The sequence below is a fragment of the Crocodylus porosus genome, unplaced genomic scaffold (genome assembly GCF_001723895.1).
Source record: "Crocodylus porosus isolate Cpor-Errol unplaced genomic scaffold, CroPor_comp1, whole genome shotgun sequence".
Lineage (NCBI taxonomy): Eukaryota > Metazoa > Chordata > Crocodylia > Crocodylidae > Crocodylus > Crocodylus porosus.
In genome coordinates this window covers 5,620,741-5,647,876 of record NW_017728922.1, presented here as the reverse complement: position 1 = coordinate 5,647,876, position 27,136 = coordinate 5,620,741, and the positions used below count along the sequence as shown (strand labels likewise).

General features: G+C 48.3%; 1 protein-coding gene across 2 annotated transcripts in view; it reads left to right on the top strand.

The window, feature by feature from the left end:
* Positions 1-27,136, top strand: part of PLCG1 (phospholipase C gamma 1) — a 79,262-nt gene that overhangs the window by 22,774 nt on the left and 29,352 nt on the right. For both annotated transcript variants that reach the window (XM_019539643.1, XM_019539642.1), the window contains exons 2-4: positions 17,914-18,066; positions 19,215-19,308; positions 19,786-19,833. In XM_019539643.1, coding sequence (XP_019395188.1) covers positions 17,914-18,066; positions 19,215-19,308; positions 19,786-19,833 — 295 coding nt within the window. The remainder of the gene's footprint in view (positions 1-17,913; positions 18,067-19,214; positions 19,309-19,785; positions 19,834-27,136) is intronic.

Genomic DNA, 27,136 nt, shown 5'->3' with positions numbered 1-27,136 from the left:
TGAGACCTATTGTTTCAATTTAGGGGTTTCCACCACTGTTACAGTGAGGGGCCTGATTCTTTTTCTCAGCAGAGCCTACCCGCAGCCTGGGGGCAAACTGGTGTTGGGCCAAGCAGCCCCCAATCTGCGGGGGGCCCCAGTCCTTCCCTCCGTGGCAGTGGTGCCCCCCTGGGCTGCCTGGGTGGGCTGCTGGCGGGCCAGGTTCTGCCCCAGCTCGGAGGCAGCGCCCAACCTGATCCAACTCCTCCCCAGCCCCTGGGCGGTGCTGCCACCATGGAGGAAAGGGCTGGGGCCCCCCACAGCTCAGGGACTGCTCAGCTCACCTCTCAGCCATAGGAGAGGTGGGCAGGATCTGCCAAAAAAAAAAGATTGCAATAAGGAGCCTGCTGAAGGCAGAAGCAGCAAGGGGTCCGATCCTTTTTTCGGGGGAGCCTGCCTGCCCTCCCTGTTGTCTGGGGGTAAGCTGACAAAAAGGTGCGATGATTCAATCATTTAAAAGCCCCTAAACTCTCGCATGTGTACGTTGTGACGCCATTAAGCCACGCAGTGACATTTTCGTCACGTGTACGTGGTAATGGTGTCATATGTACAAGCGCCTTTTGCGTGCATCTTGTATTCTACACCATGTTTGGTAACAGTTTCTGGAGGGAGGTGAGGAGAGCGAGGAAGAATAAGTGATGGAGCCTGCAAGTGACAGAGCTTGTGATTCGGAGGTAAAGCCAAGGCAGCAGCAGCAGCATCTAGAGATGAAGGCAGGAAATAGTTATACCCGCAAAGAAGCCACACACAGCAGCTGATGGGCCCCAGGCACAGTGGAGCGTATCACACGTGTCTGCCTATGCTGTTCTTCAAGCACTTAGCCTCTACCACACTTGCCAGGTGTTGGGAAGAGAGAGTGTGTTCTCAGGTACAGCGTTTCCGCTGGGGGGGTTATATCATCATCTCTGTAAGTGAAACATCATAAGGGGTTGACAACAAAACAGACTTCTTACAGATCAGCAGATATTTGCTAGCGAGCAGCCTGAGTCCCTTGGATCCAAAGCCGAAGCAAGACTGGGATGGTTCCAGAGCTCAATGGAGGCTGGAAGCTCTGGTTCCATTTCTGGGATCCCATGATGTTTCTGTAGCATCTTCCATCCCACACCTGTCTACATGCGCTTGCCGATGGTATGCAAGTATGTTTGCAGTTACTTCTAGGTGAAACTAAGACAACAGTTGCCTAACCACACAGATCCACCAAAGGCAGTATGTTAGGATAAGTGCTGAATTTGTTTTCTGCTGAATCTGGAACGACTCCAGCCAATGGGACCATGTCTGCCATCCTTCATTTGCACTGCATGGTGTGTCACTAAGCAAGCATGTGAAATCTGTCTATATGCCTAGCACCCTTCCTAGCACCATCTACACACTCTGCAATGAGGGATGCGTTAATCCAGGGGAGGGCAAAGTCCGGCTCACAGGCTGGATCCAGGATCCAGTCAGCAGTGGACTCCATTTCCCAGCAGTCCCTGCCTATGTGGATGGGGCTGGTTTCCATGGAGACCCCAGCAGCAGCTGCACTATGGTAGCTTGGGGCCAGGGTTTCAGTGGAGAAGGCTGGCAGGGAGCAGTGGTGCCAGCCTCTTCCTGGTGGGTGGCTGAGGGGGGCCTGTGCTGCGGGTGCGAGTGGGGCAGGCTCGGGTGCTGCCGCCTGTGCACGGCAGGCGGTGGTGGTGGCAGTGGCAGAGGTGCCACTGGGAGGGGGACCTGTGGGGAATTTTGGGGTGTCTATAGCCACCCCCCTCCCTAGCACTGCCCCTAGTGGCAGTGGAGCCGGGGCGAAGGTGCTGCACGTCCCTGCCTGGAGCATGCAGGCTGCAGATTGTGGCTCTGCCCTGGCTCTGGACCATGCTGTCACCACCGCAGGATCCCAGATGGGCTCCAGGGCAGTTCCCCGCTCTGCTGCGTGCCCTGGCAGCACTGCTGGGGCCAGTCTTCATGGAAACCCCAGCCTTGTGCTATCACAGAGTGGCTGCTGCTGGGGTCTCTGTGGAAGCCAGCCCCAGCCACATGGGCAGGGGCTGCTGGGAGATGGAGTCTGGCCACCAGTCGGATCGGCTACTTTGCCCACCCCTGCGTTAATCTGTACCAGGCATGTGCGAAGCAGAGCAGTGATATTATTATCCCCACTTTACAGATGGGGAACAGAGGTACAGGGAGACTAAGCGACTTGTCCAGGGTTACACAGGTGGTCTCTGGCAAACATGGCAACTACATGCAGGTTTCCTGAGTCCTATATCAAGTACCTTTACCACATCCTCTCTTCAAGCAGTAGTGTGACTTGCGGAGTGAATTGTCTGGCTGAGCGAGTGGTTGGGCTCCATTCTGACTAGCGTTATTGGGTACCATATCACGGTGGTTATGCAACCAGAGAACAGCAAGGGGAGAGGGCCCAGTGCAAATTAGTCTGGGCATTTTACACTAAGGTGGCAACATTTCTGTTTTTAAGACTTGTATATCCTAGAAGGAGGAAGGATCTCTAGGTTTGGACTTGTACATTTCATTTCATTTAATTTTTTTATATTGGAATTTGGGGGTAACTTGTTTTCTCTTTAGACGTGAAGCTAAGGACAAATATTGAGAGTTCAAGTAGCTGACTGTTGCTTCTCTGTAGTACACCAAACGGTTAATGACCTGGGTCTTAGAGAAACCCGATAGCACTAATGCACTGAAAATGCTGATGCCTGGCTTTGGAAATAGTGCAACAGTGGTGAGGAAAGACGTAGGGCAGCCCCACTGCTTTCTAGCCAATATCTGAGCTGGGGCTGCATCTGTGTGGTGGGTCCCTCCCCCTCCCCAGTTCTCCATTATTCTGTCTGGCTTAGTCTGATTTATGGAGGAGGAAGGTGCATTGAGTTGAGGTCAAGCTATTGTAGCTTTTAAAACCCTGTAAGTACTAATGGGAGGTGCGCAATTCCTATCCTTTAAAATGTGTCCAATTTAGATAGTCTCCACTCTCATTTATAAAATACTGTGAGGTTATTTCTTGGTTTATTTCAAATGATCTGTCCTGACCTCCTATGGCTATTAAAGATGTGATGGTACTTTTCTTAAGAACGGGGATGTTAACCGTTGTGCCCTAGCCAAATTCCCACTCAAGTAATTACTGCCTGCTGAAGTTTTCTCTTGTAGTTGCAGGTGGATATATTTTCTTCCTGACCTCTATGCTGCTGTGCAGCATTAAACATCTGCCACCATCCACCCAAGAAGTGATCGCATTTCAGTGGCGATTAGCGCATGCACCAACGGCATGTAGGCCTCAAAGCCCTTGGGCACCCTTATGGATGGGGAAAGGGCTTTATAAATATGAGATGCTGATGGCAGAGGGATCAATACTGCAAGGTGCTGAGCTCTCTGGCCCACATCCAGCAAAGCACTTAACGCATGTGCTTGTCTGTTCCACTGAAGTCATGTCTGGTTTTGTTGTTTTGATTAAAGTTAGTTTGCAAGAATTTGATACGGGGGCCATGTAATCCCAGTGTGTCTAGGCAGGGCTTTGAACCTGTTTTACTAAAACCCTTTAAAATCTGACTTACAGTTAAACTGGTGCAACTTCTAATGAATAGGTGTGGTCCAGCTGTCAAACACAGCAGACTTTCAATAGGGAGTAGTGCAGTGTACTCCCTTTGTAAGGGAGTTAGAAATTTCTCTCCCAAATTGGTTATGTTTCCTTGTTATTTCTGCCAGCATTTACTTGAAACCATGTCTTAATTTTATTTCCCTCTTCATTTCACATTTCTTTCTGGTTATTCTCTTTCAAATCAGTTGGACTTGAGGCGTGCCTCTATAACTTCGGTCAGTTGGATGACACCCGGTTTCAAAAGCTGACATGTATTGCAGGACGTACCTCTTTACACAGGGGCTGGGCACCAGGGGTCGGGGATCATCCAGTCAGAGCCTGGCTTACCGGCTTATCTCCTTACACCTTGTGGCACCCTCGAAGGGATCTGGCTGCACCCTGGGATGCCCCAGCACTGTAGCTGAGAATCGCTGTGCTAGGGTGTTAAACATTGAAATGTTTGCATTGGGCCTGATCATGTTCGAGGGCAGATTTTAAATTTTGACGACTTCAGGGACAGAAGCAGATTTTCTGCAACCATAGATTGATTCTTATAAGTGGCAAAGAAAGAGATCTGGGATAAACAGACTCCTTCAGAAAAAAACTCCTCTCTGATGAGGGTAAGGTAGTTGTAGTTAGATATGCCTAGAAATTTGAACGTGTCTTTTTTGTAATGGCCTCAAGAAAAGCTGATTTCTCTACGAGATCAAATGTTGACTTAATTATTCAAGCACTTATCTGGCTTTGGAAAGCCAATTGCTGTAATTACATTATGGTTTAAAGGTTGACATCATCTGGCTCTCGTGATTTGGAGACAGAGAATCAGTACTTCTGTGCTCTAGGGGGATCCTGCAAAAGTAGCACAGCACGGTACAGGGTACACAGCCAGGAGGCCACCATCGGGTTCGTGAGACTAACAGACACGCTCAGTAAAGCACTGGTGTGGTTTGCTATGGACCACTTCAAAAAGACCTTATTAACCAGGACATGGACTTGTCAGGGTGATTTGAAGTCCCTCCTATGAAGCCGTGTGAAGCAGAACATGGCAGGCAGAGATCACTCGGCAAGCCGTAGACATAACATGGACTCTTCTGCACTTTTGATTGCTCCTATAGCTGTCAGACTTCAGCTAGTCTCACTCATCGACTAATTATGGAAAGGTGTCTGGGGCCTCTGTAGTTTGAAAGAGCAAACCAGGAACATAAACAAGATCAGGATTGTAGAGGTAGAGTTAAGGCTGGTATCTGAGTCCAAAGGCGCCTGCCAGTAACCCTGGCTGAGGTCCATGGTGGTAGGATAATGTTCATTCTTCCGCCTGTCTACATCAGTCCTAGACAAGGGTTGCATGTCAGAAAAGTCAGCACGTTAAGCATTTCCTGTTCCATACATCTGATCGACTCGTCCTTTGTGGCTACTAGCACCACAGGTGAGGCTTGCAAATTAATTTGAATCTTCTCGAATTTCAGACTTCTTTCTCCAGGTCCTGGGCCATGTTCCTAGTGCTTCTGAAAAGGGGAAAATTTAATGGGAGGCTTGAGTCCTAGCCCTGTCTCCACCTGGTGTGTCCAGGCTTACTGGAAGACAAGATTGCAATGATTTTGGATCTCTGCTTCCTATGCAGGAATCAAGTGTTCGGAGGGGTTATTGATTCCGACTGAGAGCTAGCCTCTTTCCATCATTTGGTTCACTGGGTATCTTCTTTCTCCTTCCACTGTCTGAACACTAAGTCGAGTTTCTCCCTGCCAGTGATGGCTTCATTGTATTCGCATGCTATTCTAGCATGACAATAACAGTTTGTAGCCCAGTGACATAATTGACTTGGTTTAGTTGTTTGGTCCCTTTATGGTCTGTCTTGAGCCTAGTTCTCTATTCTACAGTGAGCATCATAGTGGATCTCCTATATCCTGTGACTAGCCACGTGCTGTGTCATCATCGCAGATTTTTCTCCCCTGGGGCTTGGCTACATGCTCATTGACAGAGCGCAACCTGACCTGTAAATGAGAACACACAGTGTCCTAGGTCTGTGCTGTTGATGCCATATCTTGTGTTGACAGTGATAAAAGCCAGGGGTCCTTCAGTCTCCTGCTAAAGCAGCTTAGAAGGAAAGAAGCCTGCACTCCTTCCCAATAAGCAAACAGGTAGCACAAATGCGCACGGCAGGTGAAGCAAGCACTTAACCTCATCCTGCAGCTCCTGTTCCACCAGGCTACAGCATCGTTTCTGGCATCATAAATCTCTAGCAACTCAGGGGCTTGGTGGAGAGACTGGTCCAGAGGCCCAGGAGTGCCTGAATCTGCATTTCATCCACCAGAGGAGGGTGAATATAAATTTTAGATCCTTGGTCCATGAAGACCTTTATGTGGAAGCCCACTGTACGAAAACTGTCGTCTGCCTCCTGTCATCTGCCTCTGTGTCTGCTCAGTCTACTCTATCCATATTTGTATTTCTTCCCTGACTAGACTGTCTAGCTAACGTGATGCACGCTCCTCACAGACACCTTTGGAAAAGGTTCCTTTGTAATAAGCTGCAGTCTCAGCTTGCTTTGTACTTACCTATGCTTTTCCTACCCGTTACCAGGAATCGTGTTCTGTCATTTGTATGAACCGCCACACAAACTCCGGAGCAGCAGGAGTTGTACAGCAACTCATCCAGCAATCGGCTGATACTAGACAAGTCTGCCTGCCACTCTGTGGCTTCTACCAATTTGGGAAACTGAGGCAAAGCAACCTCCATATCATTCTTTGTCCTCATTGCTCTTAGTTCTCTTTTTCCTCATCTACTGCTTTTGGACATTCTCATTCCTGGTCTTCCTTCTGAAGCCTCTTCTACTTTCAGCTGCAGTTTCTGCCTCTCCAGCTCTGCAGATGGAGAGGTGGTTCTTGAAGTTGCTCCACTATTGTTGTGGCTGCTGTGAGCACTGCCATTGTCCTCTCTGGATCTTCCAGGTCTCCGTCTCCCCTTTTTGGGCAAGAAGGTGACTGAAGCTGCCAAGAGTAGGATGCCTACATCCCTGTCTTGCCAGCCAGGATGAAAAACTGGTGGAGCAGGGAGAGAAGGGCTGAGCACATGAACTGTGGGCTATCTTGCAGAAAGCTGTGGTTGCTTTTATTATGAGGCTTCCCGTGCTTTATGTATTCCTTCCACTTGCTTTCTGTTCCAGCAAATGGGCAGAACCATTGCAGTGTTCCTAGACAGCACCCACATGTCTTCCTTCTGTTTTTTATTCCTACCCCTTCCACCAACCTAGGTGCAAACTGTTACCCCCAAGGGAGAGGCTCTACCTGCCAAACAGCCCCAGTCAATGCATAAAGATACAGGACTCCATTCTGCCCTTGATGCACAGGCTCTAGCCAGGGCTAATGAACATGCGCACCAGTCCAAGTGTGTGAGATCAGTGATCTCTGGCCCTGGGTAAAGCAGTCCTTGTGGTCGGAGCAGGCTGTGGGGAGAAAAAAGGAATGGACTTACAGGGCATGGAGATTGCAGCAGGGCTCTGGGTTTCCTGTTTATCTTGGGGGAGGGTGGCTGGTGTTTGCCAAGATGTCTGTGTTTATTTGTGGCTCTTGTGAACTGAGGTAGAAATAGTTGGGGTTTCATGTTTGTTTTATTGTCTGGTGTAATGTGTTTGGCACTGGAGTTGGACAAACGGGATAGTCACGGCAATAGGGTGATGAGTGGGAGGGATGGAGGTAGGTAATATACACATGGATCCTCCTCCTCCAGGGACGTGTGCAAGTGAGGCGCATATTAATTCTCTAAGCGTCAAAGATGTGACTGCAATTCACGTGGACACTCCCACGATTGCTTTAAGCTACTGTGGTACTGCTACCACAAACTTAGTCTGAGTTGCACAGTCTGCCACAGCGTCGTGAGTAGACGCTTGGACATCTACCTGTGCCAGGAGCCATGCTGCTGTGGCTATGCTGCTAGTGGTATATGAGCTGCCTAGTTTAAATCTATTTTGGTTTGTCCTTGCAAGCTACAGTGACTCGCAGTGTGGACATACACAGGAGCCTGGGGTGAGGACAGCATTGGGAATGCATGCCTTTTTTTCCCTGTAACTTAGGCATGCTAGCTGGGGTCTGGACAGTAACTTTAACCCCCAGTCATGTTGGCTCCTGGTTGGGTATAGTGAAGGGGACACGGGGAGGTTTGATGCATATCAAATGAAAGGGGCACAAACCCACTTAGGAAAATATTTTGGCTGTTTCAGTGCCTGTCTGTCTAGGGTCTTGGTGTATGTGCCTGCTGGATATCCAGCTGAAGAGTAACATCCATCTAGGGTGTGAGGGGAATGGGAAGCTGCCTGAATTATTAGCAAGGACAGATAAGTAACCTCTTTCAAGTGGCAGCTCCGCTACTGTGTCACAAAGGGGATGGTAGCCCAAGGAGAAGCTGCATATGCCAAACCACTACAAACCATATTACCCCACCCACCCCACATGCAGCAGATGTGAGGTTGAGAGAGCAGAGCAGGCAGCAGCAAGCTGCCATGGTCTGGATGGGCTGGCTGTTGTAATGCTGCTCCCTCTCGGTGTGCAGTCTCCACACGGAGACTAAGATTTGACCTCTGAAGCCAGTTACTACCCAGGGAAGCGTATGCTGGTGTCTGAGAAGCTCATGACTTGGCTCAATGCTTCACAGCAGGGGTTTCAAACCCCTTTGGTCCCCTGGGCCACCTCTGGACTGTGGGGCTCTGCACAGGCTATGTTCAGGCCACTTCCAGCGGTGGGCAGGTGTCCACTCAATGGAGCTCGTATACCAGAATTCAGCAGCTTTAGAGACAAAACTCTTGACTGGTAAATCTGAATGAATACAAATATCTGGTATTTATGGAAACATTGGCTTTGTCTCCATTGGCCTAGCAGTGTGTTTTTACAGCAGGAAACTAGTGTGGGGTAGCCCTTCCTTGTTTGTGCACATCAGAGGCATAGCAGGGCAGGTCCGTATCTGGGGCAGCGCTAGCTCCTATTGTGCTGATTGCAAGCGGCACCCTCAGCTGCCAAGGCAGTGCCAGTTACTTTTGCGTGCCCCCTTATAGAGGCGCTGCCCTGGTCACCCCCCTCTTATGCTACTGATGCACACGTATCTGACACACCTCTCCAAACTGTGTCCTGCAATTAAAGTGTTCCATGGTATTAACCACAACTTAAGCTGGGTTTTTTTTTGACTGGGGCATGCTGACGCTTCTGACAGTCCTTAGAAACCACGAAGATTCCTATCTTGGTTACAGGGTCTTGCTCTTTTGTTCAGGGACATATACTGGTCATCAAATCTGGGGCAGGAAGAAATTTTTACTTTAGGTCAGATCGCCATAAAAGTGTTGCTTTCCTATGTAATATGGGTCTGCGCCCTTTCCTTAGGATCTCTTGAGCCCTACTTTCTTGTTGCAATGTCAAGATCCTTACAGTGCCCTTGTCTACCCTGCTTTCACCTGTGGCATGTTATTGGGTGTTCTTGGTGTTCAACATGTTGTTCCTTGTAGTTGATGTGAGGGTTCAAAGTGGCGACTTTTGGGGGATTCCTTCAGTTTAATGATTCTCTGAAAACACTGGGGACTGGACTCATTGTGCCAAGAGGCCTCTAACAGTCTTATGTTTCCCATGACTAGTTCCTGGCCTTTTGCTATTGGTAGTTTAAGCTGGGCTCGGCTGGGCTGTTACTCTAGCATGCTTCTGTGGTTTTATTTAACATGGACAGACCTTTCTAAGGTCCCTGGAGGGGCTTGGTGCCGGAGCAGGTAAGGTATTTTGTGACCGCTCCAGTGGTGTGACCCAAAGGCTTACTCTGGATTTGCCTGAAGGCTGCCTTCAGTACACCGAGCTATAAATGGATACCTGGTTACTGGGGCTGGGAAACTGGAGGTGGCTGGGCATAATTAGCAGGGCTGTGCAAAATTTCACCAGCCATTTTGTTTCGGAGGTGTTTTAGCACCTGAAACACTGAATCTGAAACTAAACGGAAGGCTCCAAAACATCTTTGAAGCAAAACCGTCCAAAATGTTTCAGTTGTTTCGGAGGCAGACTTGCAGGGAAACAAACTCAGAAAAGGGGAGGGGGGGAGAAGTGCTCTGATTGATGTCTGTAACTGGCCAGTGTCTGTGATCTGTCCCTGAGTTCCCTTCCAATCCCAGTGTTTGGGGGTGGGGTGCTGCCTGCTGTCATCCCGCATGCAGATCCAGGGCCCTGCACCCCCTAGGAGGAGTCTGACGCAGCCCTCCTGGGGAGCGCGGGCCCCTGGATCTGAGCACGGGATGACAGCAAGGTCCTGCTGCTGGCTGGGATTGGTGCTTGGTGCAGCCTGCACTGAGCTCCAGGAAGACTGGTGCTGCTGCCAGTAGTGGCAAGGTGCTGTCCTCCAACATGCCGATCTGGGGGCCTGCACCCCCCCAGGAGGGCTGCAGGGCTCTTCTGGGGGGTGCGGTCCCCCCCGATCTGTGTGCAAGATGACAGCATGCTGCTGCTGCTGCTGCTGGCTGGGGTAGCAGCAGCACCCGAGTCTGCTCTGCGCACCCTGCACCAAGTGCTGGGAAAACTAGTGCTGCCGTTGGCCCCACTTGGCAGCGGCAGCGTGTTGCTATCTGACACGCAGATCTGGGGGCCCACATCCCCGGGAAGAGTCTGGCACAGCCCCACAGCCCTCCTGCTTCCAGCAAGTGATACGAGTTTTGTTTCGAACAGTTGGAGGGGTTTTTGTGAAACTGCATCTAGCTTCCTGAAAATGCCCTCAGAAGGGGCTACCATCCCTGTAATTTTCAACTGAATCAGTCAAGAAATGACAAAATTATAGGCATTTTAGTGGCTTCCCCATCATAGCCTATGGCTGATACACCAAAACAGCGTTGAAACAGATTCAGCCGAATCAAAATGGGACAGTGAACCAAAACACCAGAACGAATCGCTGTCCCTCCAAAATGCCAAATCGGAAACGAAACATAGCCATTTCGCACAGCTCTAATAATTAGGGACCTGCTTAAATCACAGTTTCGCGATTTTCATGGAAACCATGGAAAACAGTGTTTCCTGGATTTTGCATGGAATTGCCACCCAAAAAATGAAAGCTTATCAGAACGCAAAGAAAGCGCGGCAATCCCTGCAGCCATAGAGCATGTGGCTTGAGAGCATGCTACTGTGAAGCTGAGCTAACGATGTAGACTCGGTGAAGGCACCAGTCAGGAAAGCCTAAAGAGTTTTGCACCATCTTTTAAGAAGCCAGATGCAACGCTGCAGCCTGATGATGAGCGATTTGGCCTCTTGGGCAATCAGCAGCAAGGGGCAGGGCTGTGGGAGCCCCTCGGCCAGTCAGCGGTGAAGTGGGCTTGCTAGGAAAAGACTGTGAAATTTGGCTTTGCGTGCCATGAGCAGGCTGTGAAAATCCTTTCATCTTGCCACAATTTAGGTCTCTAGGCATAATCCTCTCTTACATGCTGCTGGCTAGGGAACCATACTAGCCCCAAAGAGGCTTCTAGGCTCTGGGAATCTGTCTGCCTGGATACCCAAGTAAAATATGCTGAATTTGAACTCCCAGTGGAGTTGCACCTGACTTGATGTTAATGCAGCAGAATTGGTCTTGTTTATTAGGTATATATAGGTGCTAAGTGGTGAGTTAAAGGCAGGAATGAGTAAGATGGAGCTTTTGTTCTGGCCGTCTCTTCAGTACAGGGGAGACTAAATGGAAATCCCCTGTATCATGTCCTGTGGGTGGTGGTGATAGCAGGCACATGCAGAGGCCATGGCTTGCTAGATGCATGGAAACACTGTTTAGAAGAGCTAATTTTAGATCTATTGTTGATCCGTCTTCTGCATGTCTAAAATGTGGTGCTTTCTTGACTCTGTTGACAATAGCCCTTGGATTTTTATGATGGATTTAGGAGGGTTTTTTTGCTCTTTTTTTTTTTTTTGGTTGAAGAGATGGGGAGCAGAAGTAGTAGAACGGTGCATCCTGTCCCCAGTTGCTTGCTGGGAGCTGGTACAGAATAGAAATCTGCAGGTTTCAGACTCATCTGTGGTTGTTGTCAGAATCAGGCTAGCGATGCCATACACCAGGCAGGAACAGGGTGGGTTAAATAGAAGTCCAGTGTGCATCACATGGAAAGTCCCATCAAAGCTGGGGCCTCATCCAAGGCAGGTGGTACAAACGGCCACCTTGACTGGCTGCTCACTTGTGTCGCGGGTCAACTGCACCCTTGCACCTTTGCTGTGTGAAACTGGAAAATGAATGTTCACGCAAGAGAGAGTGCCCAGCGGTAAACTGGCCGCGTGGTGCCTCTACATCAAATGTATGTTGATATAGTATGTTTATAACTTCGAGCCTGCCCTAAATCTGTCTCACTGGCTGTGTGTAGATGAAACAAGAGGCATGTGTGCATGACATGGTGAAGCAGGCTAAATGTTTTTGCACCACTTTAATGGTGTTTGCACGCCTCAATGGCGTGTTGCGTATTAATTCCAGCCACTGTCGGAAATTTGGCAACGTCATGTGCCTTAAATGACTTGAGGCGCAGCAAACTAAAACTAAAACTCCTTCAAGGAGTTTATTTGCTGCCCCTAAATTAAAGCTGTGTTTCTTAAAACCCACCGCTTCAATTTAGAGCCCCCATTTCATCTACACGTGCCCACTGGTAACATTTAAAAGCCACTTGAACTACAGGTCCCAATTCCTTTAGTCACATGAAGCAACTGTCTTCCCAGAAACAGGCTGCTTCTTCTTGCCTCGCTCAGCTACTGGGTTGAAGTAAATGCGCTTACTCGCTGCCGTGCTCAGAGCCTTCTGCCTGTGCCGCTAGTGGCTGGCATGTCAGATTTCTGCCTGATTTGGAAATAAAGGGCCATGTTTATCCTCGGTGACTGAAGGCAGTGGAGTTGCACCAGGGATGACCTGTCCCTCCGTTTGCAGTAACCTCTGTTCCGAATTGCTCAGAAGCGTTGTGCCTCTTGAAAATGTGACTCACCAATGTCATTATTTGATTCCCTTGAGCATTAAAGAGATTTTTTTTTTTTTTTTCCAGGAAGCAAGTGGTTCTTGTTTTTTATGGTAATGGGAACCCTTTCCCAGAACTGTTGCTGAGGAAGGAAAGAAGGGGGTGGGCAGTGCAGTGTCTCCTTACCTTCCTCCCTTCAGATTCACCTAATCTGTGCACACTTATGATGAGCCCAGCAGTATATAGCTTCTTGACACAACTTAAAAAGGTGGGGTTAGGAGTCTGTGCTTCTGTGGATACACTGCTAGCAATACTTGGCTAGTGACTTTTTAAGTTTAGCTGCACTCTTAGCTTTGCTTCTTAACTCTTCCTCCTGCTAAAAGGTTCCTTCAACCCCAGATTGTTGGTCAGCTCTGTCCCTCCCTCTCCTTGCCCTCATGTTGCCATGTTGGTCCTGTCCATTGACTTGCCAACCAGATGCATTATTCCAGATCCTGAAATAAATTCAACCTGAAATGGGACGCGCTTGTCTCACTGTCTTCCTGGTTCTGGTTGCTGCTCTAAGTGAGATCCCTTTGCTGGGTGACAAGCAGGGGGCTCCCATTTTGGGGTATTCTTAGTTCCTTTTCCCTCTGGGGGAGCATCTTTTGGCTGGCATCCTCTCCTCATATCAGTATGGTGCCAAGTCATCCCAATCTTGAGTCGTGAGGATTTCTACAGCCCGTGCCCTCTCCTCGGAGTCCTGTGCAGGGGATTGATTGTCTGTCCTTCCTGGCTACACTCTGCCTTCCCGGTATTTGAAGCTTGGGGTTTGACTCTGTTTCATGATTGCCTGAAATTGAACCTGCCATGTCCACTGACTGTTTTTTCACCTCGATCATTTGCCTGAAGGAAACGAGAAGCTGATGTACCAATAATGAATCGGCTGAAATTAATGCCTTGTACATGATAAATAGAAGAGCTGCGCTACAGTATCCCCAGTGATTCTAGTGGAGGGGCAGTCTGTCAAATCCAGTCCCTTGGGTTCAGAGATGGCCACTTCCACCTTCAGCAAGTTGCCTCTGTGTTAGATTTGTCTGGTACTCCAAAGTCCTCTCTGTCTTGGACCCCAGAGCAAAGCTGGGATTTACTAATAGAGATGGATCCAAAGGCAACTGAAGTCATCCTACAAGCAAAGGGATGTACCCTATAAATGCAGGGACAGACGGTAACTGTACCATGTTCCTTGTCCCTCTCCAATCCTGGCCAGGCTCATGGATTTACAGGGGCTGGGTGCACAGTTTCACTGCTGATGTCAGCCTGCTTTCTGGAGCTTAAATGATCTCTGGAGACCTCACTTTTTGTGTTTTCCAATACTTGTGCTGTGCTAGCAGCGAGGCACGGGATGTTTCCTGTTGGGGGGGCAGGGAGGTTTCTTATCTGGAAGCAGGGCAGCTCGCTCAACGTTGAACTTCTCACTCATACTTCAGGGAATTAAACCACAATGAGAGCTCGGAAGGTGATGTGGTGTTGGTTCCTGCGTTGTGCGTTTCCTGCGGCTTGAGTGCCACCCCAACACGTGTGGCATATTCATCCCTTTCTGCTTGGGGAAAGGCCTGCGAAATGTGCTGGTGTTGCATTCGTGCACATGGTGGCTCTGGCTGGCCGTGCTCGCAGCTTTGCAGACATACACGAACACCGAGTCTGTCCTTGGGTTCCTGGCGCCTCTCAGTCAGGGAGTGGCCAGCGCGAGGCTTATTCATAACTTGTCTTGCTCAAGGATCCTCCCGAAGAAGTGGAGACATCGGTGTCTGGAGTACTTTGGAAGTGGGTAGCAGGGAAGAGGGACAGGGGCATTGCTCAGTGTTGAACCACTGAATGCAGTGGTTTAAATCAGTATAGCTGTACTTGAGGGAGGAAGAGTTTCTAAATATGTGGCGATTTCCTAGCTTAAACTTAACTTTTGTTAACCCGGGCTAAAGTTTGTAAATTCATATCCATAAGCGCTGTTAATTCTAGTTACAATCATTTTATTGTTATGGTTGTAACTGGTAGTCCATGCATAATAATACAAAAGGTATGGGACAAGGGAGTTAAAAAACTTTGAATAGCCTTAGCTCTGCCTCTGCATGTTGCCAGCCTTGTGTGGTGTTTGTATACAGCTGCTAAGAAATACTGCTGATAGCTTGGCACTTGGAGGCCCTTGCATTTGCCACATAATTGCCACCAATAGTCTGTGTTTTTTTTGTCAGTGCAGGCAACTGCTCATTAAATGCAGTTTATGTTCTCATCTGTACGGTCTTAGTTTTGAAGAGTGATGTCCTCTACTGGATTTGTCTGGTATTGCTGCATTGGATGAGGTCAAGATGGTTTGCTATAAATTATGGGCTGGATGGTGACTTGTCCCACCTTTCCTCGTAACACACAGGTTCTCGATTAAAGATCATAACCCAACCCAGAGCCTTCTGACCAGACTCCTGTTTTCTGTGGACACACCAGAGGAGGGTCCTGAAACACTTCATAACAGAAGAGAAGGGTTGACCACAGTAGTAAGAAATAAAGTGGCTTTTTCTTTTTCTTTTTTTTTTTTATAGAGGCAACAGATATGGTAATAAAAGAGGTTTTTCCACTGAATGGTGGGGGAGAGACTGTGGGTGTGGGTTGTGTGCATGTGTATGCATACACATGATAAAAACTCGACTATTGGGAATGGTTTGAGTATGAGGTGGGCCTTTTGTATTGTGGAGCTAGGTTCTGGACATGATACGAGTGTGAGCACAGCTGTCTTGGTAATGGGATAAGAACTGGCGAAGAGTTGGGGATCATGGCGTGGGTGCATACAATGCCAGGTGTAGTGTGGGGCTCACAGCTCCGTGGCAGTGTCAAGTCCAGGGTGTGCCATGAATTTTGGCAGAGAGCGAGAGAGAATTTGTCAGGTGAAGTGCAGCTGTCTTGTAGCAACTTACTACTGTATTTGCATCCAAACATTGCAAGTAAATGTGGCCACATTTTAATTACTTTTTTTTTTTTTTTTTTAAATATTCTAATAAAGTTCCTTTTTCCAAAATCGTAGACTTGGATTTTTTTTCAACTGTTATAACAAAATGTTGCGAGTCTTTTATAGAGATTTCTTGAGGGGTAGTCTTTTTCACGCTTGTCTAGTGGCACCTTTTCAGTGACACCTTGATGTATGTTTTTGACTGCCTCAGTTTTGGCTGGTGTTTAAACTGCATTCAGCCTGGACATGTATACGGTTCTTACATACTGGCAGTTCACAGGCAGAGGTTTTTTAATGTCCACAGTTGCGTGGTAAGCTCTAGTTGTGCAGGACCAGCTGGGGTTTATAAACTCTGACAATAACGAAAGGATGGAAAGTACTGTACTTAAAACCTCCAAAACGAATCCAGCAGGCTTCACAGAAATTGCCCAAGGCAGCAGTCCTTGCTGAGTTCAGCAGAGTAAAACCAAATGTGAAGGTTCCCAGCCAATCCCCTTGCAAGAGATGACCCAGGTCAGTAGTGGAAAGGGGAGGGAGGTTGCTGGAAAATATTTTTCAGAAGGTGCAACTCCAAAAAGCCTCTGCATGAGCCGAGTTGGTGCATCTCTGCAGTTAACAAGGGTTCATAGTCCAGCAGTCGCCGCTGCCACCCTCGCAGGAATCATCTTAGTGGAGACACCAAGGACTGAATGAGTAGCGGAGACTGAATGCCCTTTCAGCCTTTTCAAGGGCACATAAATCAGCAGAGTGGGAGGAAGCTTGGATTTAGGCATGAGGACAGGCTGTCAGAGGCTTTTGAGTGAGAAGCCTGTTGAGGAAGTGGAATAGGTCAAGGTATAAACATGGAAGGGCGTAATATGAATTAGGGCCCAAATTTTCCTCATGCCAGGTGTGAAGTAGAGTGATTCTCACTTTTCACCCCTCCAGGTTGTGAAGCAGCATTGGTGTCACTCCATATGCTTTATTGGCATGAATTGCCAGCGTTGAAGCCACACTAAACTCAGCTGCCTTGTCTGTCCATTCCTGTTGGGGCAGTCCCAACTCACTGCATGGAGAGGTGAAGGACACTTGGGCCCTGTACCCTGAAACAGCCACCCCTGTTTTAGGTTGCTAATTGTTCCTCGTCCCCATCTCACTCCTTGCAGGTAGGGCTCTCGGTGCTTGCAGAGAACAGGGTGGGTTTGACTCATGTAGACTACAAGTGATGCCCTGATGAGTGTTGTTAGAGAGCAGTCTTCCCCTCCCCGCCCTCCGGTGCTTCCAGGGAAATCCAGTCAGTTGTGACCCGAATTTTCAGTTGGGTAGTGTCTCCTGTGCTGCCAGACTCTCAGATAAGGGCAGTCGGGTTATCTGTGTCCTTCCCTGCGTCTTCCCTAATGACTGAGAGACCCCGGTTGTGTTCAGGAATCATGATTATTAATGAACAGTGAAAGCAGCAAGGCACTGCCTGGAGAGAGGGCAGTGAACCTGCTTGCAATGAAGTGCTCTCGTTTTGTAGAACAAGGGTGGGCACCGGGCAGCCCTTTACAGCTTTAAAGGTTTGATCGGGCATAACTAGCAATCCTCCAGTCGCTGTCGTGAGGTGGATAAGATTGACCCTCCACAATTCATAGGTGAGGTACCGTAGAGTGGTTTGACTTGACTAAAATCAGACGGCAAGCTGAGGCAGGTGCGAGATTGAGCAGTCCCAAATTCTCAGTCCCACACATTACTCACTAGACCATACTGCCTCTGTTTCTTCTAAATCTTTTAAATATTTTTGGTGTCTGGTTGACTGCTACCAGGCGCTGTTACTCCTCTGTAACCCGTGGGGTTTGCAGATCATCTCTGTAGGATGTATTGGGTGTTCGGTCTAGCAAGGAGACAGTTCCCAAGGGCCTGACCAAGGCTGCCAGTTTTGCAGGAGACTGTTCCAACCAAGCAGACCTGTGCTCAGTTTAACCTGTTTGACTTCCTCTCCCACTAATTTCTCAGCAATTCAGTGATGAAATGTCTGTCCAGAGCCTAACCTTACTTGAGCTAATGTAGGCCGACGGCTATCAAGACGCTGTTAGGCAAACCCCTCTTCCCTTCATGATTTGAAAATGAAGTGCAGAGAACAGGCTCCATTTTTCTGTTCCTGAGTTGGGTTTAGTATCATACTTTGTCCCCAGCCTGTATAGAGAATGCAGTAGTCCAGTTACGCACATCACCATATAGGACTGGAGCCTCCATGGTTAGATCTGCTGATTCCTTTTCCTGTCTTTTGTCTGTCTTTCAGGAACTTGTAGGCGAGTATCCTAACTACTGGACCACCCTTCTGCTTTGCCTTTTAGTTTCTTGAGTTATGTTCCTGGGAGTCTCAGGTGCCGCAAACACGGTTTTTCTGGGTCTCCACTCCTCTAATTACATTTTCCTTGTTTTTGTTGCCTTCCCCAGTTGATATCCGTGAAATCAAAGAGATTCGTCCAGGAAAGAATTCGCGAGATTTTGACCGATACCAGGAGGATCCCTGCTTCCGGCCAGACCAGTCTCACTGCTTCGTCGTCCTCTATGGAATGGAGTTCAGGCTGAAAACTCTCAGCCTGCAAGGTGGGCCTTCCCTTCTTGTAGGATTTGGGGACGTTATTCAGATTGCAGGGTCCACTGGACAGAAGCCATACCTAGCTCCGCGTCTTGGGCAGAACTGAGCATGTTGGCTATCACCATGGTAGGCAAAACACTCCAGTATTTGAATTCCCAGTGAGAAGGCTGAAGAAGCTCGAATACCCCTAAGGCCAAACCTTCCTCTTATTGTTCTTTTGAGTTTAGGGAAATTTTCTCTAATTTATCTTAAGTGGTGAGCTTAAATGGATGGTTTTAAACCAGTGCCATTAGGCTGTATGGACACGCTTGTTTTGGTTGAAGAGCAGCATGTCTAAACCTTCTGACTTTAGCTGAATTGAAACATTCAGTTCTGTAGCCAAAGTAAGGTTGTCCTACAGCCTGTTGGCCCTGGTTTAACTGCATCAGCTGAAATAACAACTGATACAAGTTAAACCAGGGCGACTTATCCATGGAGACAAGCCCCTGTTGGGCGCTCACGCTGGCTGCTCCATGTGCAGCACAATTGTGTTCTCGACCTGGAGGTCACCCAAATGCATGAGTGGAGAGATGTTGTTTTCTGTCTTCAAAGAGGATACAACAAACAATGGAGAGGTTAAAAAGAAACCAGCAAATGATCTAAGAATAGCTGCCTATTGCGTCTCCAGAGTGGCTTGAATGTCATTTCTTGAAAACAGAGGCAGCCAAAAAAAATAAATAAAGCCACCCAGACCTCTTCAGGAAACTGGATCAGAGCTTGGAGTATAGAGGTGAATGTAAACCATCCATCTGTGGGTGTCCTGAGAGACGGCAGGAGCCTACAAGGGAGAGGAGATGGTTGGAGAAAGTCTTCTGGGGAGAACTTGCTTCAGAGGGAGATGCTGTTGGGAGCGAGAGAGGATCAGTGAGGTGTGTAGTTACCGATGACGTAGAGTAAGGGATCGGAGAGGGCTCAGTCAGCACAAGAGGTCGGAGCAGACAATGGTGCTAGTTTATTTTTTTCACTGTTACTATAATAGGCAACAGATGCTGCAGTGGAGATTTTGATATGAATTTTCCTGCCCTGCTGCAGCTGTGCCTGGGCTTCCTGTGTGGACACTGGGGCCTCAGCATGCCCATCTAACACCTTCATATGCCCTGTTCCTTGTTTTTCACAGCCACATCTGAAGACGAAGTAAACATGTGGATCAAAGGGTTAACCTGGCTCGTGGCAGATACTCTGAAGGCCACCACTCCCCTGCAGATCGAGAGGTAAGGCAAGCAGGTGGGATGAGAGAGGCTAATGCCCCTGAGGCCCAGGCAGGTGTAGTGTACACTGCTGCTCTGAGAGCTTCCTCCACACAGCTCTGCCAGAGCCCCTTGCTCTTGGCTTGGCCTCTGCACTGTGCCTGTTTTGTCCCTTGAGCCCATCTCTGCCAGTGCCCTTCTCCCTCCACCTTTTTATTCAAGCCCGCAGGCACCTTGTCAGAGTGAGGAGAGCCTTCTCCCCTGCCCAGCAGCACCCCTGCTGTTCCTTCCCATTTGGGAGCCCAGCACTGTGCTGGCAAACCTGCTGCTGAATTGTGGAGGTGTCTGTGGGGTATGAACAAGTAGCCGCTGAGACCTGGGCTGAGAGACTCCATCTCATTCCACTTGCAAGTTGGGTGGTGTTTAAGCTCGTGTCTCCTAAACTGAAGGGCTTCATCCAAGATTTACTTGGCAAAATGTACCATGTATGTTGCCTTTCAGGTGGCTTCGGAAGCAGTTCTACTCACTGGATCGCAACCGAGAAGACAGGTAATATAAAAGGCCTGTTTGCACGGGGGGGGTGAGAGAAAAGGTTGGACCCATTTTTCTTGGTGTCAGAGTCTCCAAAGTGAAGAAGTACAAGGCACGCTTCTCACTACGCATGAACTGTCGGCTTGCAAACCCCAAATCTGTAACAATGGCATTTTAGTGCCTCCTGCTGAGGCCGCAAACCAAGACAGTTGTGCAGGCTGTCAGGGGAGCAGTTCTGCTGAAGTCTTTGGCCCAGGGAGCAGGGGTGAAGATTGCTTGTGTGAGTTCAGCTTGGCCACTCGGGCTTCTGTTTTGTAACACTTGACAGCATATGGTCCAAGTGTAAAAGCTGTTTCCATCTGCCTTGAAAGGGTCTTTGTCAATAGCAGTTACAGTCCAAAGCATAGGCTGTTGTTTTTTAAAGGAAAGTTTTTTATTCTTTCTTTGGGGGAAAAAAAAGCCTTAATAGGAGCCTGAATCTCTTTCTGACTGTTTTTAAACTTCCATAAAAACACTGGTTGTTTGTACTGACCGACTTCCCTGCAGTGAAGAGTGCAAAGCACCACGGTGCTGGGCTCCCCTGGGAGCCAGCAAGTGAAACCGACCCGTGTAGCCCCCATTGTCCATGCTGCAGGAAGTGCACAGAAAAGCAAATAAACAGAAGTTGCAGCCAAAGCTGCACTAAAACATCCTATTTTTATTACTCTCCTCCTGCCTCACTGCCCGCTCCTTCTCATCCACCTGGTTTGCTTTTGGATGACGAGCTCTTTGGGACATGTTTACTGTATGCACAGTATGTAGCTCAGTAGGCCGCATCCTGACTCAGGAACCTTGGTGGGGCTCCACTATAAATAATAATTCCCAGTCCCCCCGCCCCTGCTCCCCCTTCGTGCGGCTCATGCATCTTACGAAACCTGATGGGGTTTTAGTGGCATGGAGGCCTGAGTGAACTTTTTCCTGCAAGAGCAATGTTGCCCTTTCAGTCCTTGCCCCACTGATGTGGGTACAGTGTTCTCTCTGTCTGCCCTCTGCACTGGCATGGCCCAGATAGAGGCCTCTCCTGCTGAGGATGCTGTCTTTGGCCTCCTTTCAGTTTCCAGGATGTGGTTTTCTTTGCGGATGTTAACAGAGGACATTAACCTTTTCATATTGATTTTTTTTTTTTTTTCCAAAGTGCTCCTTCCCTAGAGATGGGGAAACCTTTATTGATTCCTGCTGATTAGAGAGAGAGAGAGCAGAGAAGGTTGTGGAGGCAGCATGTATATCGCAACCTGTGCCCTCAGATTGCAGCCTCCGTATGCCAAAGGATTATACCTGCCCCTGCCTTATTTATTTAGGCTTTGAGGCCATGCGTATTGCCATAGTGATGGAGCACCTGGCAGGTTTTAAAATATTTCAGAGGATCTCCTTACCTGCTTCCCTGCCCCCTAACAGAAGAACATTGTATTATAAGCAAGCCAGCCAGTTCCACCTTCCTAAGGCTCAGTTATTCTACTCCCTATTGGAAGCTACTGCCACGCGCCCTAGCACAATTGCCAAGGAACTTCTCCGTCGTGTTCTTGTTGGCAGTGCCAACAGCCATCCTGGGGAAGCTGCGTGTGCATTTGGGGCGTGGTTGGGGTATTGTGGGATGGCTTTGAAAATCTCCACCAAATATCTGACTGCTCGTTTGGGAGGGATCTCTTGATGCCTCCTCCACTGTTTGGTTTCTCATCCCCTGCTGCTCCAAGCCATGCCAGGCTGGTGCCCCTCTCACTGTGGCCCGCTATATAAGCTGTGTTCCTCTCTCCAAGCTGTGTTCGTGGGCAGAAACAAGGCTCTGGAGTAGAGCAGGTTGGGTTTACATCCAGGCGAGCCAAAATACAGGGCAAAGTGTCTGAGAGGGAGAGGTGGGTGCTTCTCATCGCTGATATCCTGACGGACTTAGGTTGATGTATCGTGACTCGGCGAGATGATGTATGCAGGACCAGGGAGATGATCATGCTCTGGATTTGGGAGAAGTGAAGGTATCTTTTTGCAGCTGCTCTGATGCACTCAACACCCCTCTGTTGTCGTGACTTGTCTTTTAAGACTGTGTATCTATTTCCACTGCTGTCTGTGAGGGGGAGAGGAAAATAAGATGCAGGATCTGGTTTATATAAACCAGAGTCTCTGTTAAACTGAGGACTGATCAGGTTTCTGTTTGTGTGGGATGCTAAGAGCCAAATTACCAGCTGCGGCATCCCAGATCTGAATGCTGGCTACTTCTCTGGTGTGTCTAATCGGCTCCTTTGTGTGCAAAGTAGCTTTTTGCATACTCAGCGACTCTATACAAAACTGATGCAGGTGCTGTAGTGGGCATGCACTGATCTGGAGATCAAGTGTAAAAGAGAAGGAAAACTTGGCCCTTAATGTAGTTTAACACATCCAGTCTCCCACAGTGCTGTTTGAAAGAGATCTTCAGGACACATGGGGCATAACATTTAAATACTGTAAGCACACCCAAGCCTTCTGCCCAGAAACTACCCAACTAGAACATGCGTTCTTTGCTTGTCTAAAGCGAGTAAGATCCATTTCTGTCATTTTTTTTTTAACATTGTCTCTTTCCACTAGCATGTAAAATAAAGTCAGCAACATGCATTTTCTCCAGCACTAGGCAAATTGTGTGAGCCTTCAGGTGAATTCAATTAAATGCAAAAAAGTGAAAGCAGCAAGCCTTATTTTTATTATCCAGACTAAGAGGGGCAAGATGTTTGACTAACAGCATAAAGAGTATAATGAATGAGGCTTGAATTCTTTCCATTTTAGAACAACCCAAGGTTCTTTAGTAAAACATGCAGCAGTTAGAGGGAATTAAGAAGGATGGGGTGAAACAGGGAGTCTGGACTCGGAGCTGGGATTTCATCTCTGGCTTTGAACCTGGAAGTGGCTTTTGAAAAGGAGACTAAACTGCATGTTTAAAAGTAAGGATCTTTTAAAAAGCATCAATAATCACTCCCTCATCCTTCCCCACCTGCCACCCCAACCCTTTTGTACCAGGTTCTTGGAAGCTGGAAAAGATGATCCCTGTTTGCATTCGTCACTGGGGTCCTGGTCCAGCAAGCTGGCACATGCCGTTTCACTGGTTGCAATGATAGTGCTCTCATAAATACTTATGCAGCTTTGTAACTGATTGGCATAACGAGGGCCCGGGTTTCTATCAAGACCCATTATAAACTAGCTTCATGTATGCCAGCAGTCTTCCCACACAATGACCAAAATGTTGACAAGCTTGCAAATCTGAGGGTGAGACCCACAAATGCATATATACACATAATGGCTGATCAGCATTTCATTTGCCACACCACTGTTTTCAGAAGGGGGATAAGAACGGCAAGTTTACATCCCGCTAATCCAGAAAGCATTAGCATTAGTTTCAATTGCATTTTGAGGGCAAAGTTACAGTACAAAGGATTTGATGGGGCTTGTTTTGCCAGAAGAGATGATAGCTGGGATGGGTGTTTGAATGCTTAGCTATGTCTGAGCCTCTTTTTACATACCTTTAAAAAAGCCAACCAACCAAAACCTACTATAAGCAGAGGCCTGTTAACGTTATTTTTAGTTTTTTAGCTCTCAAATAATTGACAGCTGCCCATCTGAAGCTCTCAGCACTGTCACATCATCAGCTCTACAATAAATTAAATTAATTCCAACTCCTGGCTGCCTCCCAGGAGCAGATGGGAAGAAACTGGGCTCATCCACTGCTGTGATTTTCATTTTGCTTTTTATCTCCCTATTAATACCATTGCAGCTGGGCTGACAGTGTCACTTGTCAGCTGCCAGAACTTCAGTGATGTGCGGCAAACCCTGCCCCCCTGTGGTCATCTGCTCCTGCTAATGCTCAGTTGAAGCATTGTCACTGGTGAGAGTCAGGAGGCTGCAGTACTGAAGCAGCTAAACAAAAACGGCATGGAGCCATCCTCCCCGGCGATAAGATGGAACTACTGCAGGCTTCCCTACCCACATCAGTCTTGTTCTGCCTTTTGTGAGTGTAGGGTTAATCCTTCTCTGTTTTCCCTCCCACCGTGGAAAGCAGTAACCTGGCAGATGGGACTCTTGGCTCATCCACTGAGGTCTGGAAATAATAAACAGATAATTACTGGGTTCCATTTCCTGACTTAATCATTGGAGGTAATCCTCATACTGCAGGCTCTTAAAACTATCCATCTTGGGCTGTATCTCTCTGGAATGTAGCAGGACAGGTTTTTACTGAATTTAATCAATGCTTTCCTGCAAATACTACAAAGCAAACCCCTCCAGTTCCCCTCCCTGGGGAGTAGATTGGCACCTGTAGGTTGTAGGGAGCATCCAATTTTCTGCAGACAAATCTGTATCTCACACTGACTTGCTTAGGATTCATCCACTGGCATTGGGCAATCGTACGTCTTGGCAGTGGTTTTCAACCTTTTTTTTCATTTGCAGACCCCTAGAAGACTATGAATGGAGGTGCCAGACCCCTCTAAATTGTAGGTGTGGGTATTTATATACTTGTGATCATAGCCATCTTTTGTGGACCCCTTAGACATAGTCTGTGGGCCCCTAGGGGTCCATGGATCACAGGTTGAAAACCGCTATCGTAGTTGTTAGACGCTGGCTTTCGCTTTGGAACGTCAGCGTGTTTCTTGGCTACGGAGATAATGCGGGTCAACATATTCAGCAGTGAGTGAATGAATTGTGTGAATTTTTTATCTGAGAGGTCAGATTGTGTTGAGCATTTGCATTTTCTGCCCTTTCTCTTAGTGCCATCTCTCTCTGCCACACAACTTTGACTCTCCGTCCCAGGCTGCAGACTGCCAAAAAGGAGCTGTGTCTGTAATGACCTGGGTGGGTTGGAGCCGCTGAGGCGTCTGCCTCCTATTGTACCTGACATGACATTGCCATAGGCTGCTGAGACCTCTCACCTTCAATCTGTGTGACTTATGCTGTTCCCCTATGGCAGAAAGGGGTCAGACCCTGCAGGTACTCAGCTTGGAGCTCTCTCTGAGCACAGCTCATTGAGACTGTGGGTGTCAGATGACACAAGACCGGTGCCCGCTGTGAGTCTGTCTGGGTGGGGGCCAGAGATCTGGCCTGGGCCTTGCTTTCTAAGTCGTAGTAATTGCAGGCAGTGCCAGCATACATTTCCAAGCCCTGTATTATGTTGAATAGAGATTTGCAGTCTGTAGCTGCTCCCATTGAAGTGGGCTCAGACTGACGTGTTTGTTTCCCAGTGCTGTTTGCCTCAGATCCCAGTTTATTTGCACAAGGATCTGAAGCAATGGACTGTGTTAGAGCACCAGATCCCGCTGTGATCTGGTGACCAACTACTCTGAGTGTGGTGACAGCTGGTATGGCCCTGTAGCATGCTTCTGATACTCTGTCATTGCAGTTCTTTTTTACCGGTCCCAGCCTTTATGTCAAGACGACTTATTTCTTCCCTAGGATCTGAGAATGAGCTGCTCAGTGAATAAGAGTTTGTGTAGGGTTGTGTGGTAGCTCCCAGCTGCTACAGGCTCCTTCAGCCTGGGATTCATCCAGTGTATGCTGACACTAGCCCCGGCATTTATCTCTTATCCTTCCCCTCTCTGGGCTTTTTGGAAGTTGTGTCTTCGTGGCAGGGAAAGATTTCTGCCAAGGTTTTCAGTGTGCATGGTGGGAAGGGAAATGTATGTTTGTAATGGGAGGGATTGGAAAGCTAAGGCATATATATTCTTGCTTGTTTGTGTGCGCACACGCGCACATCTTCTGTTTCTCATGCATGCATCATGGAAAATGAGTGTGGGGAGACTAGAAAATGGCAGGATGCCAGTAAACGCAAAGATTTAAAGATAAACGTTGATTTTTTTTTTTTTTGATTTTGCTGCTGCCTTTCACTGCTAGGTTTCCAGTATTATTGCTGCCAGGCAGTTCTCTCACTTGGCTCGGTGTGTAAGGTGCAGGTATTGAACAAACTTCATTTTCCCTGGGAGGGCCAGTCTTTTTAGTGTGGATTGAAGCTATGAAGTCTTCCCCAAAACATCTCTGCCTGCGTGCCTTAGTGACTAGTGCTCCCCTGGCGCCTCACATGGCATTGCTGCTATTCCAATTCGTTGTCTCCTTCCAGTACAAGAAGCCCTTTAAGCCAAGGTAGGCAGTGGGTTGTTTGAAGGCCAACCAATTCCCCCTGTCATCTGCACCCAAGTTCCTAGAGGGGCAGGGGTCCTGTCCTGTCCTGGCATGCCTCTGCAGCCTCGGGCTTTCTCTTGCTGCCGACCCTTCCCCTCCCCAGACACACAAGTCTGAGGATCCTCAAAGATGACCTGCTGCTTTGTGTGTGCATGTGTCTGTGCATGTACAGGAAAGATGGATGGAAAGAAGGCTGGGTGGTGACGAGAAGCGTCTCCTAGGGTGTTTTACCTTGTGGCACCTGTTTTGTGATTTTTGTCCCTTGATGCTTGTCCTAAACTACCTGCTGCAGTGGTCTGACCTCTGGACATGTGCCGCCTCCTGGCATCAGGCATGCAGTAGTGCCAGTTGCAAGCCACCAGCATTGCTCTCCTTGGAGTCCTGTCCCCTTACAGCCCCCATGTACCATGTCATGCACACCAAACAAACCAGCCCTCCAGAGGCCCCAGCAGCTGTGCTCTGTACACGCATGCATGCCTTCTCTCTGAGTTGCACAGTACTCGGTAAATCTCTGTTAAATGTTGCTCTCCCATTTTAAGACATTAAACCATCTTTTTTTATCTTCCCTTTCAAGATAAAGCTGTGCCCATACTCTGAGGGGCTAACTCTCTCCTGGAGGGGGGAAGTCACAAATGGAGATATCCATCTTTGCAACTGACTGCCTGTTGCCAGCTGGGTGGTTTACTTGTCTGTACGAAGGGGGAGGGAGCCATGTGCTGGGCTTGTGGTTTTTCTGCCAAAATTCCCTGTCCTGTGGTTAGAAGCTAGTCGTCTTTTTTTCTGTAGAGAGTGCCCAAACCAGCACCAACCATACACTGGTATGGGAGCCTCCAGGCTTCTCCTCACATTCCTGGCAATTGGGAGCCTTCTCGGGGCATTGTAGCTCAGTGCACATGGGGTCTTGTCTCCTTTCCCTCAGACAGGTGGCGAACCTTTGTCCAAAGGAGTAAGACAATGCTGAACTGCTCCCATAGTGAGCAGGTGTGTCTTGCCTTCCTGATGCTCACTTATATGGTCTCTCTTTGCCAACCATCCTAGTCCTCCCTTTTCCTTCTCTTACCCCCGTTCGTTTTGCAATCACTTCTGTTGTAGTCGGAGGCTGGGGGGCTCCACGATTCGTTCTGTTGTGACTGCCTGGGCCGAAGGGCAAATGCTTGTG